The sequence below is a fragment of the Nothoprocta perdicaria genome, unplaced genomic scaffold (assembly GCF_003342845.1).
Source record: "Nothoprocta perdicaria isolate Ctin4 unplaced genomic scaffold, notPer1 scaffold_266, whole genome shotgun sequence".
Taxonomy (NCBI): domain Eukaryota; kingdom Metazoa; phylum Chordata; class Aves; order Tinamiformes; family Tinamidae; genus Nothoprocta; species Nothoprocta perdicaria.
This window is the reverse complement of record NW_020455495.1, coordinates 810,570-824,432: the sequence shown is the minus strand read 5'-3', so window position 1 is coordinate 824,432 and position 13,863 is coordinate 810,570. Positions and strand designations below refer to the sequence as shown.

Below are 13,863 nucleotides of genomic sequence, written 5' to 3'. Positions count from 1 at the left end.
AGCAATGTTTGTAAGAAATCAGCAGGTATTCGTAAGTGTTTTCCATTCACTTAGTCCTTTATGTATTGGTCTGTTACACACATTTTCTGGGACATGTTTCAACAACAATTAACACACTTTCCTTCWTGATGCCTTTAAGGTATCTTCATTACAACAGATAATATACATTGGGTATATAATACCCAAACTCTACATAATCAGCCCAAAATATATCTCCAGGATGTAAGACTAACCCTTCCCACTAAATCTTCCCTATGTCCCACATCAGGGACACACTCTGTACCTTATACTWCTTTTGGAAGAGTCTCATAACTAATCATTGAAATAATTGTGCCATCAGACTCGGCAATAAAGGGCCACAGAGGTCAACTTCTCCTTTTGCCTATCATCAGCTTTTCCCCACCCCTGTATTTTGGGACGGTTCATGTACAATTTGGATTGATATTTTCAGGTAGGTCAGATGGCATTTATCTTCCAGCCTCTTTACATACCCAGTCATTTTTCCCACCCATGTGTGGTAGTTGTGTCTACTGCAGGGACAGGACTTCAAGTTTTACATTCAGAAATTACTTAATAAATTTATTTCTAAAAATATAGGGAATAGGAAATGGAAATGTACAGTAATGGAAAATGTATTTAAATATAGCGATGCTGTTCTTTAATGCAAATGTACATCTTGTATGGATAAGAATAAAGAAACTGTCTGGAATTCATCAGTTTGCCTTTTTTCAGACACCATATTGTAGCTATCCACACCAACAGATGCTAAATAATGTCAGCGAATATTTACAACCTGCACAGAAAACAGGCACAGAGAAAGAAATTTTGGGGGCCAGAATAATAAAAGGCAGACAACCCAGCGGTTGTTGCTGGGACTGGAGCTTATTGTTACAGGAAGGAAGGATCAGATACCAGGAAAACCTTCCAAGGGCAGTCATATCTCTCAAGCTGCAGATGGGAAATTGGAAGAAGCCTGATGAATAGCAGGAGGAAGCACTATGGGAACAGGATGAAAAAAGAGCTGCAGTAAGTGATGGGGTTCTCTAAAATAACCCTAACAATGTTTATTCAATCTAGATTATTGCATCATGTACGGCCCTTTCTGCGCGTGAAGTAACCCCTTCACAACTTGGCATGAGGTGGTGAAAACCACCAGTTTTACAGTCATACATTACATGTGTCTCGTAAGTGCCTTTTTCAACACAGTTCATTTCAACTTCTCCTACATGCCCACGAAACAAGTTCTCAAAGGCTGAATTTCCTCTCTCTTGCCCCATTTGTGTYTACCTGCCCTTACACAGAAGTCAGTTCCTCATCTACCAAGGCATAGGTAGAAACTTTAAAGTCTTCCTGAAAACCAGAGGACAAGATGGGAAAATGCCAGCACAGGAAAATGAGAGTAAATAATTAAAATTCTGCAGTGGAATTCCTTTCACATCCCTTTTTTTTTTAACCATATACACATACATGTGCACATTTTACCATTCACACATATTAGAAGGGAAACAAGACTGACTTTAGCTTTTCTGTAAGTTCTCCCTGATATTATACTTACAAATACTTCTATYCAATCTCAATGAAGGGCAAGACCAGCTCATTTTACAATTTTATCTCAAACATCCTCCCCTTCCTCTCCAGATGTCCACACTCACAGACTTACATATTCGGCATTTCAAGACATGTTGGACAGTGCGTTCTTACTTGCTCATAAGTTCTCTGACTGTAATAACTTTAGTGAATTGTTTATATACACAAAGCTTGGGAAAGAAAGCTTAAATTCACTGCTGATGGCTTAATCCTTAATCCTAACCTGTAAAACTTTGTAAAGCAATATTGGATTTTGAAAATAACTATTATAGAATGTACTCCACACTTACATACATTATGTTACATATACCCACACAAGGTCTTCAGTCAACATACAATGCAAATAAAGAGAATTTCACAGCAATCACTAAGAAACAAGAAAAAGTGATTATTTGTCAAAGAAAATATGCTCAGAGATATTTCTTTACTTCTTTCCTACTTCTAATTATTTTTTTAATTCCATGCTGCTCATTTTCCCTTAAGGCAGCAGAGAAAAAAAAAAAAAAAAAGGTGTTCTGTACCATTTCATAAATTATTCTGGAATAATACACTATTTTCTCTCATACCCTTAATCTTAAGGGTATCATATTCACCTGAAGGGAATCATTACTAAAACAGAACTTCCACTTCATTTGAAAGTCGTTTGTGACCTCCAATGAGCACTAAAAAGGTAATTCTCACAGTAATTTCGTATTCATGTTTTTTTTCAAACAAACTTTAACTATCTAGGCTATTTCTTTCAAGTTTTCCATCCCATCTGCCATATCCCTGGGCAATCCAGGGTGAATGCCCCTGCTTCTGGCAAAGCTCTTGCTGAAATCCACAGCAATGCTGTGCATGCAGCCAGGCCCTTTACAGCTTCAGGGGGCTCAGGACTGTTGTGCTGACCCTGCAAAAAATAGCACACCTAATTGACTCCCACACTCTATGATAAATTGGCTTCAAAACCAACCTGAAAAGACAGAAGCCATGCACACTGCTTAAATAAATGYGAATTGTGACCTCCAACAGTTGTAGTTCCACTTCCACTAGGGCCCTACAAAAGCTGAAAGAACAGCTGTTCTGTAGGCTTGTTTTATGTCCTATGATTTATACCCACAGTGAATGCTCAAGACCAAGGAGACTGGCATCGCGTCCCCACTCTCTGTGTACAGATTTGGCTTGTAAAGTGATAGAAGTCTAAGGTACATCTACAGTTCTTCTGGAAAACGTGTTGGTGTTACTAGCCAGAGGAACATTATCACCTGCAAAAGCCAGCATCGCTACTTGAAAACAAAAGAGATCAACAGTCAAACAGATATCTCCTAATACTCCTTTCTGAAAGTGCATTAAAAAGGTGAGGAGCACAACAGTCCAAAACATCTGCCAATTTTTGCTGTTATTAAAATGTCATTACATCCTGTCTCCACACCTACAGTATGACGACATCTTCAGGATTAATACCCGAGTTAATGTAACATAGCTAATCAGAACAACCTCCGTGGAGTTTATTAAGTTTATTAAGCCATTATAGACACAAAACAATACTCTAATGAAGGCAATCCTAGAAGATTTCAAGAACTCTGTGTTGCAGAGCAAACTAAACAATCTTTTTCCCTCTAAAACAAGCAACTCATTTGCAACTTTATGAACTGAAATGAGAACTGGAAATCGTGTGGGCTCTTCCCTTATTCAGTGAACACACAAGGCGCACAGTTAACACATCAAGAACTGCCCTCTCTTCTGTTTCAGTAGTATTTACCTGTGCATATGTATGTAATATTTTCCCACTTCTGGTCTATTGTGCATTCTGAAAAATTCCTGTCTCCATGGAAGTAATATCCCTCTTCACACTGATAGTAGACTCTGCTCCATAGAGTGGTAGAGTTGTCCCAGACCATCTCTGTGTGTGGAATCAACAAAGGTTTGCCACAGTCTATTTCTGGAAGAGAGAAAAAGAAACAGGATAATAAATCTAAAAATGGAAACAACCAAGGCATGTCAAAACAGAGGGATTGTGCACTCCAGTTCATATGCTTCCATGCACAGAAATATCTGCAAAACCATATGTGGTCCAAGAAGTGACAAGGAAGAACAGCATCAGGAAGGTTGTATTTTATCATCATGTTGTAGGTTTATTGTAAATTTAATTCAAGCTTTGGAAAAAGAAGGAGCTGTTTCAGGCAAGGATAAAGAACATATCTATGGGAAGAGAGGGGTTGAATTGATCGGTTATTCACATCTTGGCAGAAATAAGTAGAAAGCTGTGGTAATGAAATTTGGAATTTATTCATTTACTGTGTTGTTTACAAGGGTTTCAAAATAAACTTGGGGAACTGAAAGAAAAATGCAAGAATTCAACCTAAATTCAACCTTCATTAAAGCTTATACAAAGAAAATATTTTAAAATTATTGTGCTCTTGTTTTAAAGTGTTTTAAGTTTTTAAATTTGATCAATGAGTGATCTTAAAAGATTCTGAGATTCCACTGAGAAGAAATATAAAAAAGTAAAAAATAAAGCATGTAGAATCATATTTTGATAATTTACAGTAATACCTTCAAAGGAAAAGCTAATCATATACTTTGTGATGAAAAACACATCTATTATTATGATTACCTTTCTTTCAGACTTCAATATGCATGCAGGCATGTATATATAAAACACAGATAAAGCTTTTCTTTAGAATTATGAATTTACATGCAAATAATACTTTTAACTTATAGAAATAGTATAGTGCTGGCATACAAAAACTACTGTTCCTCAGCTCTAGCTATCTTCCACAGTCATTTGGTATACCGAAGACCAAAAAAAAGAAATGCTGAATTATATTCTTGTGTAAGTAAGCAAGCCTTTTATTTCTACAAGTAGAGGTTGTTTGAAACATAGAAAAAGCGTATTTAAAAAATTACTAAATTTGATACTAATGAACTTAAGACTTGACCTTATTGAATCACYTTGATGAAATATTAATTCTACAGTGAATAGAAAAGTGAAATTGTAATTAACAATCATGTGAAAATGGGAATTTCAAGGGAAATAAAACAAATAATGGGAATTTCAAGGGGAGATTACCTAGTAATCAGCTCAAATTCTAATCACCTAGCAGCTCAGATTCTAAGTAGTGGCTTCAGCCACAGAGTAGGTCTTAGGCTAGAAGAAAGCAGTGATTTAAACTAGATTTTCATCTCATGGAAATTCCAAAGCCAGACAGGCAAAAAATGATCAAGAGGCAGCCTTTCATCTCTACAATCTATTAACAATTAAGATTCTGCTGTAACTTAATTAACAACACAGACAAAAAGATATTTAGTATATGGCTTTTGCTTTTTTGTCTTCAAAAGCTAGAAGACTGTATAAGCTGAATGGCCAAAGATGGTGACTCCATCTTCAAACTTTGTGACTGCTCTTTATAGTGATGCCTGAAACGATACCTGTGCAGAGGATATCTGAAGGCAGATTTGATTTACCTTTGCACACCAAATTGGCACCATCCCATCGGCCTTTGGCATTGCAAACTGCAGTTGGATTGCCACTTGCAATAAAGTAGCCATGAACACAACTGTAAGTGACTGCACTTCCATATGTGGTTTCATTTAAAGATGGTGGATATGTATTTATGACAGAAGGTGGAACTCCACAATCCACACCTACATAGGGAAGAAAGAGGAAAACAAATTGTTATTCCAGCAGCAAAAGGAAGGCAGGCTGTTTTCCCATTGAACTATTCTTTTCGTCATTTCAACATCATCTCCTATAGTAACTCAGTTCTCCTGCATATCATCTCCCACTGTGAGACTGACAGTGTGCCCTTGATAGTTCAGTGTCCTGAACTATGGTTAGATCCTTTTCCTCACTACAGAAGGCTAAATTCTTGTCCAACTAGCTGTTAATATACTCAAAATATTGTTTTTGAACTAAAGTTTTAATTAATATTCTTCTTTTACGAACATGATTAAAGTTGGTCGGTTGGTTCTAAAGCACTTCGGAGACACAGTGTCACTCAGAGGCAGATGGACAAGTAGACACTAACCTTAGAAAGCCAAACTAAAAAGAATAATAAAAAAAAAGGGATCAGACAAATGCAAAACCATAAAACGGTTGCAACATATAACACAAACCCTTTCCCTTAAAGCAACAATCCACATGCTCTTCAAAACGTTTTGTAACAAATAATTTGTTCTATACACAAAAATCTTCAGGATAAATCAGAGTTTTCCAAATAATTTAGTAACACAAAAAAAAGCCATCAGTTTAACAGGATATATCTTTCTTAGAGTAAGCAGCTACCTACCTGATTTCATAATAAAACAAAATTCAAGTTTAACTACAACTCTCCACATGCATTACCTCTTCCCAGAGAACTGTGTGATCTGACACAAGACAATTCTGCTCACTGATACTCAAGAAAAGCTGTGTTCTTTGAAGGAACATTATATTCAGATACTTAAATCAGGAAAAAGATAAATTTGTTCCACTTACAGTACCATGATATTAGATCAAATACCCTATCAAACCTGACCTTATTTGTTCTGTCAGTTTTATCTTAAAGAAAACTGTAAATAAAATTAATTTCTAAATTACCATAGGAAATAACACAAATTCTAATTTCGAAGCTTTCTTGGTGGCCCTGAAGAAGAAGGAATTACAGTTGGCCATGAGAAATTCTTAGGTTAGCAAAATAACTGTGAGGGAAATTGTGAGAGTTTAAGAATCTTTTAAAAGCTCCTTTCCTAATGTAAAGAAGATATGACCTCTCAGGCTCGGTTTTACAAAAAGAAAACTTTTTCTTGAAATCCAGGGAAAGCAACTTGCCATAAAAGAGGAAACAGTTTGTCATTTCAAACTTATGAGATGTTTTGTGGGGTTATTTTATTCCAATAATGACAAGAAGTGTGCCCCAAATTCCAAACTGGCCTATTGTTTGATTGTGAAAATTTAAAAAATGATATGYCAAAACTTCACTAAAAATACTACTTTAAAAAACATACAGACAATTCCCAAGGGRTGCCTTCCACAAGCTTTCTTTAGTGGACCTCTTGAGACTTTAGGCAGGTTTTTTTGTTGTTTTGAAATTCGTTTTGCTTTATTTATTTTGAAAAGTATTATTGCAACTGCCTTATTTTCCATGCCACTGTATTTAACTATTTATAAAAAACAGCTGCCAGTAACTTGACCCTTAATTGTCTGGTTCTTTTCCTCTTAAGAATTTTCTGATTTTCTGGTGATKCTTAATACTTTATCTTTTCCAGCTGCACTGATTTGGCAACCTTATTCTAACTTCCACACACATAGAAGGTAACTATTCATTCTCAAAAATAATACTATTCTCAGGAACGCAACACACTGCAGAACAGGTGATTACAATACCAAACCAAATGAAAGATACTTAGGAGACATATTCAGAAAATTTCTGAAAGCATTTCATCATGTGCAGGTGCTCTCAAATCATGAAGGCCATCTAGCAACAGAGAGTGACATGATGCTTCTTTTGCAGCTGCACTCAACCTTWGGAAGAAAACTTCTTATGTTCCAGAAAAGGTTGGGTTTCTTTTTCCTATAAAGTCAAGTATTCCAGTGCTTCCCATGAAATTCTCCAAGACTTTTAATGTTTGCCAAGCCTCAGCTCACAACTCAAGAAACATTGCACTATCTTTTGAGATGAATTGAGCAGCATCCAAAATGACATTCTATGAGCAGAAGGTGTCATAGTTTTGTTACATATTTACTAGAAAATAAATCTGTTCCTGCTAAGAGTAAAAAAATACTAACAGAAAATAGAAACTCGTTGCTCACGTAGTGAAGAGCATGTTATTCTGAAATGATTTCAAATACAAAATCTCTGAAAAAGATTATATTCTTTTTTTTTTCTTTTCCTTTCTTTTAATAGCCGGAACTTGTAGAAATAATCGTCGAATGCAGCAGCTGGCCTACTTTCTCTCAAAAACATATCTCAGAGAATCACAGAACAGTTGAGGTTGGAAGATACATAAAGATCACTCCATTCATCTCTGGTCAACCAGGGTTTCCTGGACCTGTCCAGGACCTTGGCCAGTGGCTTTTGAGTATGTTCAAAAAGGAAGACTCCAAAATCTCTCTTGGAAACATGCTCTGGTGCTCAGTTGTCTTCACTGTATAAAAGCTTTTCCTTAGGTTCTGACAGAACTTCCTATGTTCCCCTTTGTGCGCATTGCCTTTCCTCCTACCACCACTGAAGACTGTCTCCAAGCTCTTTACCTCTGCCCTTCARATAGCTATGCACATTGATAAGATTCCCCATTCAGTCTTCTCCAGGGTAAACGGTTCCACCTCTCTCAGCCTTTCTTCACAGGGAGACGCTCCAGCTCCTAATCGTCCTAGCAGCTCTTCCCTGGACTTGCTCCAGTAACTCCCTGTCTCTCTTGTCCTGGACAGCCCAGGACTGTCCAGACGTGGACTTATTAGGGCAGACTAGATGGGAAGGATAGCCTCAGCCTCCTGGCAACACTCTACATAACGCAACCTAGGTCTACTGGCCTCCTTGGACATAAGGACACATCGCTACCTCATGGTTAACTTGTCCGCCAGGACACCTAGGTCCTTCTCTGCAGGGCTGCTCTGCAGCAGGTCACCCCCGGCCTGTCCTGGTGCCTGGGGTTGTTCCTCTGTAGGGTCAGGACCTTGCACTTGTTTTTGCTGAACTACATGAGGTTCCTCTCTGCCCATCTCTCCAGCCTCTCCAGGTCCCTCTGACGAGCAGCACAGTCTTTGGGTGCAACAGCCACTCCTGCCAGTTCTGCATCATCTGCAGAGCTGCTAGCAGTGACTCTGTGCCTTCACTGGTCACTGATAAGCGAGTAGAACACAGCCTAGAGCCTTGAGGGTACTAGCCACCAAACAGACTTTGCTCTAGTGATCACAGTACTCTGAGCTCTGCTGTTCAGCCACTTTTCAGTCTGCCTCACTGTCTGCTCATTTAGACTGCACTTCCTGAGCTCATCTATGAAAATGTTGTGGTAGAGAGTGTCAAAGCCCTGCTGAAATACAGGGACATTCCCTCCCTTGAGATGCGGTGAGATCTAACCCACTAGTCACCACATCAAGGAAGGCTCTCAGGTTATTTAAGGAGCACTTCCCCTTGATGAATCCATGCTGACTACACCTGACCAGCTGCTTGTCCTTCATGTACTTGGAAGTGATGTCCACRATGAGCTGCTCTATGACCTTTGCAGGGACCAAGCTGAAGCTGATTGTAGTTCCCTGGGTCCCCTCCCTGCCCTTTCGGAAGGCGGGGGGACACTGGCTTTCTTCCAATGGTCACACCCCTCTCCTGATCACCATGACCTTTCAAAGATGACTGGGAGGGGCCCTGCAGTGACATTGGCCACCTGCCTCCATGGGTGTATCCTATCTGGGCCCATGGGTTTCTGTGTGTGTGCAGTTTCTTTAGGTGATCCACAACCCAATCCATCTCCACCAGCCATTTTTCCCATATATAAACCTCCTTCATGAAGAGCTTAGGATTTTAACATACAGAAAYTCCTTTCACCTTTACAGCTTAAAGTGGCAGGTTCCCAAGTTTCATTTGCAGTGCAAACAGAAAAATCTCCCCCTTCACTGTAAAATCCTTCTTCACATTGGTAATGAACCGCACTTCCTGGTACCAAGCTGTAGTTCCCTATAATGTAACCATGCTTCATCTCAGGAGGGGAGCCGCATCTGATTTCTGCAAAGAGAAAAGCTTGAGTCAAAAGGGGAGATTTCACAATCGAACAAAGTACAAAYGAACAAAGAAAAAACAACACAGGACCATTTTAAGAAGAGCTGGGCCAGACAGTCACATCATAAAAACTGTCTACCTGGGTGAATCTCAAAGTACCCAAACACTTGCCTTGGCCACCGTCTGATGTACAGACGGTGCAAAAAATGAGTATATGTCTTTATCATCTTATTAACACAACAAATTGTTAACATGCTGCAATTCACAATACCAAAAAGACAAGACACTGGAACGTGTTGGTGTGTTGGATGTCCTGTTTATTTTCTGGGCAGCAATGTCTAAATTTTYCTTCAATGCCACAGAAAAATTTCAGGCCCCAACGCACAGCTGTATTTCCTTGTGTGCAGGAAAGGTGGAGCACTGCAGCTGAACAGAAACCAAACAGTTTGCCTCTCAATTCCTGCAGCTCACAGAACTATCCTGCATATAAATGCTAGGCTCCCCCCACAAAGCCACATGTAGGGTCACTTGTCAGTCTCTGCAGGGGGGCACAGTCAACACAGACATGCTTCCTTGCCCCAGTGTGTGGTGAGGGATGGGCAGAAAGATAGGCAAAGTACTAACAATCCTGACAAAACTGGGCCTGAGCTCTTCTCTTTGGAAAATAAACTGGCAAAACTGGAGGTCGTGAGCTTTGCTGACAACTCAGCCTGCTGCATAGAAGCTATTTCATCTCCGTGGTAYAGCAGGCTCCCTGACTCTGCACGCCCAGACCACTCCTGCAATACTGCAGCAATCACATCCTGTGTCAACTCTGCCACCGGGCATCGTTGCAACACGCTGAACAGGTGAAGAAAAGAATGAAGCAAGAGAAGTCCACACGGAGGCCTTGCAGACTTGGGTCACAGCAAGCACCGCTCCATCATGCCAGATCCGATTTTAGTACCTAACACAAGCAGTACCAAAAGGCTCTCACCTTTGCATGAAACCACGTTCCCATCTGGATGAAAAAAATCTTCTCCGTTTTCTAATTTGTAACCATCAAGACAATAACACTTGTAGCTTCCTTCTGTATTTACACATCTTGCATTGGGACCACACAGCCCAGATTCTTCACACTCATCTATATCTAGAAATTCAGAGAGCAAAATGTATGCACTTCTTAACTTTGTCTTTTATTATTAGTTAAAGTAGAACTGAAGTTTAAAACACACAGAAATACTGTGTGTAGATCCTGATAGGAAATAAAGGAAACCCAATGTTCTAAAATCTTGAAGGATGAGATCCTTAGAATTTTGTATCTATCTTTTAAAATCGGTTTCTGTTTCACCTGACAGATAGTTTTCAATCTCTTTCCTGCCTCTGCAACCGTCCCAGAAAAGAATCCCACCTCTGCTAATTTGTAATCAGTCACAGTTAATTACTGTGCTCCCCCCTAATATCCACAATGAACATAAATATGACATTCCAGTGGAAAGAAGTTTAATCTTATTTTCTTAGATCTAGCCACTTTTATTGCAAAGATACTGCTGAAATATAACTTTGTAGCAATGATTCACAATAAAACAGGAAAGAATTAAAAAAATGGAACTAATTTATAGTTGTTAGAACCTAGATGCAAAACAAATGTTTGCAAAATACAGCAGAAAATTCTACAGTAACCAGAAAAATAAAATACAGTAGAAAAATGAATTTCTGGATCCCAGGTTGTCAAGACTTCTTGTGGCATCTACCTGTACAGTTTGTTCCATCATTGGGAATAAACGTCTTGTTGTTGTTAGAGGCACGATATCCATCAAGGCAAACACAATAAAAACTTCCATGTGTGTTATGACACAGGGTATGGTTCCCACACATCTTGGCAGCTCCGATCTGGCATTCGTCTTTGTCTGTCAGCACATTTAAAATGGGTCAGAGAGATTATAAAAAGTCAAATACCCTCCCCTCTTCACTCATACTTGAGTAACTAGAGAYGGGATAAAACACTTACATAGCCAAGTACTTAGTACTTGAATCAAATACAACTGCCATGCCTAGCCATTAAAAGAAATGTAAACCAAGCCATATATATTCTGTGTTTTGGAAATACTGTTAGGAAATAACAGAGCTCTTACTCTGTTTTGAGTAACTCGGTGGTATTACCCAAGAGAAGACAGTTTAGGAATGCACAGTTTCTTGACACTGTACAAACAGGCACCCTACCTTGGCAATGGGTTCTTCCGTTCCCCACAAATCCATAGTTACAAATACAGACACTTTTTCCTTCTATTTGATGACAAGTAGCATGAGTGTGGCAAGTAGCACAGACATCTGTAACTGATCTCTTCACGTCTGTTTTAACAGAAGGACAGAATTATTTAAAAAAAAAAAAAAAGGTGGTCTAGTATAAGGAATTAACACAGAGCTTAGGGTAGAGGTAAAAAAAAAAAAACCTAAAAAACAGATTAAAAGCCAAAGAAAAAAGTCACACCTCATTCCACCTCATTTTCAGACCTGAAGGAAAACCACAGCCTTACTCAGCAACTAAGCTTGGAAAGTAAAGAGAAAGAAGAAAAGACTAAGCAAAACAACTACATGGGACAGTTTTCTCCTACTACCAAATAATAACAAATTTGGTTATAACAAATAAACCAGCTCTTCAGGACAGTAGCTGACAAGGCTTATGTGACTATATAATAAATGGCTCTACCCAATACTAATAATCTTTTCTTCAAAGTAATTTTCTTTCCTTTGGTCAATCAGCTTCTTAAATGCTTAATGCCTGAYCATGTAGTATAAATGCTATTAACAAAAATGATGTCAAGAATACTACAAAAATGAAAATGGTTTGTGAAAAAACACTTTAAAAATGAACTTATCTTATAAGTAGTAGCGCAGCATATGAAATTAGAATTAAATATGAGCTCATTTCCTTATTTGTAGTCATACTTCTGGTGTATTTCTGTCTCTTTTTTTATAAGGTCTTTATCTTTATAAAAGCCTTCCGAATGATGGATCTCAGAATGGACAGTCTGAATACAGACAATGCACATGCATGCTTATACTCTTTATACATTTAAAAAAACACAACTATTTAATCCTGCACATGAGATATAATCCTGATTATGTCTCAAGGTGAAGAGACACAGCAAGAATGGATTTTTTTTTAAATTTCCCAAGGATGGTGGAGTTCTTATTAAATACAAATCATACTGTGTATGCAACAGTTCTTACAAAGTTTTCTTCATACGCCTGCACGCTGTCTTAAAATACATAAATATAACCTGAAGGAAAGGGCAGCTTCAGGTAGCTTTTCTTAACCCACAAATTTATCTGATTGTGAAGCAAAGTGCACGTATATGATATACAGCAATTCCAGGTGCATGGTGTTTTGTTTCATCTCCCCACGCACTTCTCAGTTTATATAAAGGCACAGGAAGCATCCTACCAATCCTCTCCAGATTTACAAAGCTTTTGTGTGTGTGCTCCCCAAAACGCCCATGAGCATAACGTGGTATCCAACACGGTCGGGAAACTGTATGAAAAGCAGCGGTGGTGGGAGGGGGCTCACGAAGCTCCAACCTTCCTATCGCCAGGGCTCGGCTGCGCCTGCCGCGGATTGCCGCACGGCAGGAGATAAACGGCCCTGCTATCGCRGGCGATGTTGTCTGACCAGCGCCGCTTGCTCAGGCCCCCGCTTTCCCAGCCGCACAAAACTCAGCTCAACGACTCCACCCTATCTGCCAGATCGGGTGATGGCTGCGAGAAGTGATACCCAATTCCCACGAGGGCAAGAAAGTGGCATGGGTCATCACCGCCACCACCATGGCTGGGCAACCACCAACACCATGCCTGAGCCACCACCACCACTATGGCTGGGCCACCACCACCACTATGGCTGGGCCACCACGACCAAGACCACCACAACTGAGCCACCACCATCACCAAAGCTGGGCCACCACCATGGTTGGGCCACCATCACCACCACACCTAGGTCACCACCACCACCACCATAACCACAGCTGGGCAACCACCATGGTTGAGCCACCATCACCACCACACCTGGACCACCACCGCCACCATGATCACAGCTGGACCACAGCTACAGCTGGACCACCACCACTACCACAAACATTACTGGGTGACCATCCACCACCACCACCATGGCTGGACCACCACTCCGGCTGGACCACCRCAACTACCACAACCATGGCTGGACCACCACCCAGCATCCCCACCATGGCTGGGCAACCACCCCCATGGCCAGGCCATCACCACCACGGGCTGGAACACCAAACCAGCAGCACCCACGTGCGCGGGGCAACCCCAAGTGAACGGAGGGCACCCAAAGCAGGGGAGGGACCACCCGAAGGACCCGGGGCCACCCCTGGAGAGGCACAAGGACAACGTTTAGGAGGAGCCCAGCCCAGGGCGAGCCCCGGGCACCCCAGCGCGGCAGCAGCCCCGCCGCCAGGGSCCGCCTAAGGGCGCCTTCCCGCGTGGCTCCCACCCCAGCGGCACCCACCCCAGGGCACCTACCCCGCGCGGCTCCTACCCCGCGTGGCACCTGCCCCGGCGGCACCTACCCCGCGCGGCCGCCGCCAGCAGCAGCAGCAGCAGC

General features: G+C 40.7%; 1 protein-coding gene across 1 annotated transcript in view; it reads right to left on the bottom strand.

The window, feature by feature from the left end:
* SUSD1 (sushi domain containing 1) overlaps positions 1–13,862 on the bottom strand; it is a gene marked incomplete at its 5' end in the record, with an annotated part of 41,524 nt that extends 27,662 nt beyond the window's left edge. Inside the window, 7 exons of the mRNA XM_026040781.1 lie at positions 3,329–3,508; positions 5,035–5,214; positions 9,093–9,269; positions 10,240–10,392; positions 10,997–11,152; positions 11,466–11,594; positions 13,829–13,862. Coding sequence (XP_025896566.1) covers positions 3,329–3,508; positions 5,035–5,214; positions 9,093–9,269; positions 10,240–10,392; positions 10,997–11,152; positions 11,466–11,594; positions 13,829–13,862 — 1,009 coding nt within the window. The remainder of the gene's footprint in view (positions 1–3,328; positions 3,509–5,034; positions 5,215–9,092; positions 9,270–10,239; positions 10,393–10,996; positions 11,153–11,465; positions 11,595–13,828) is intronic.
* Position 13,863: the final 1 nt, after the last annotated feature.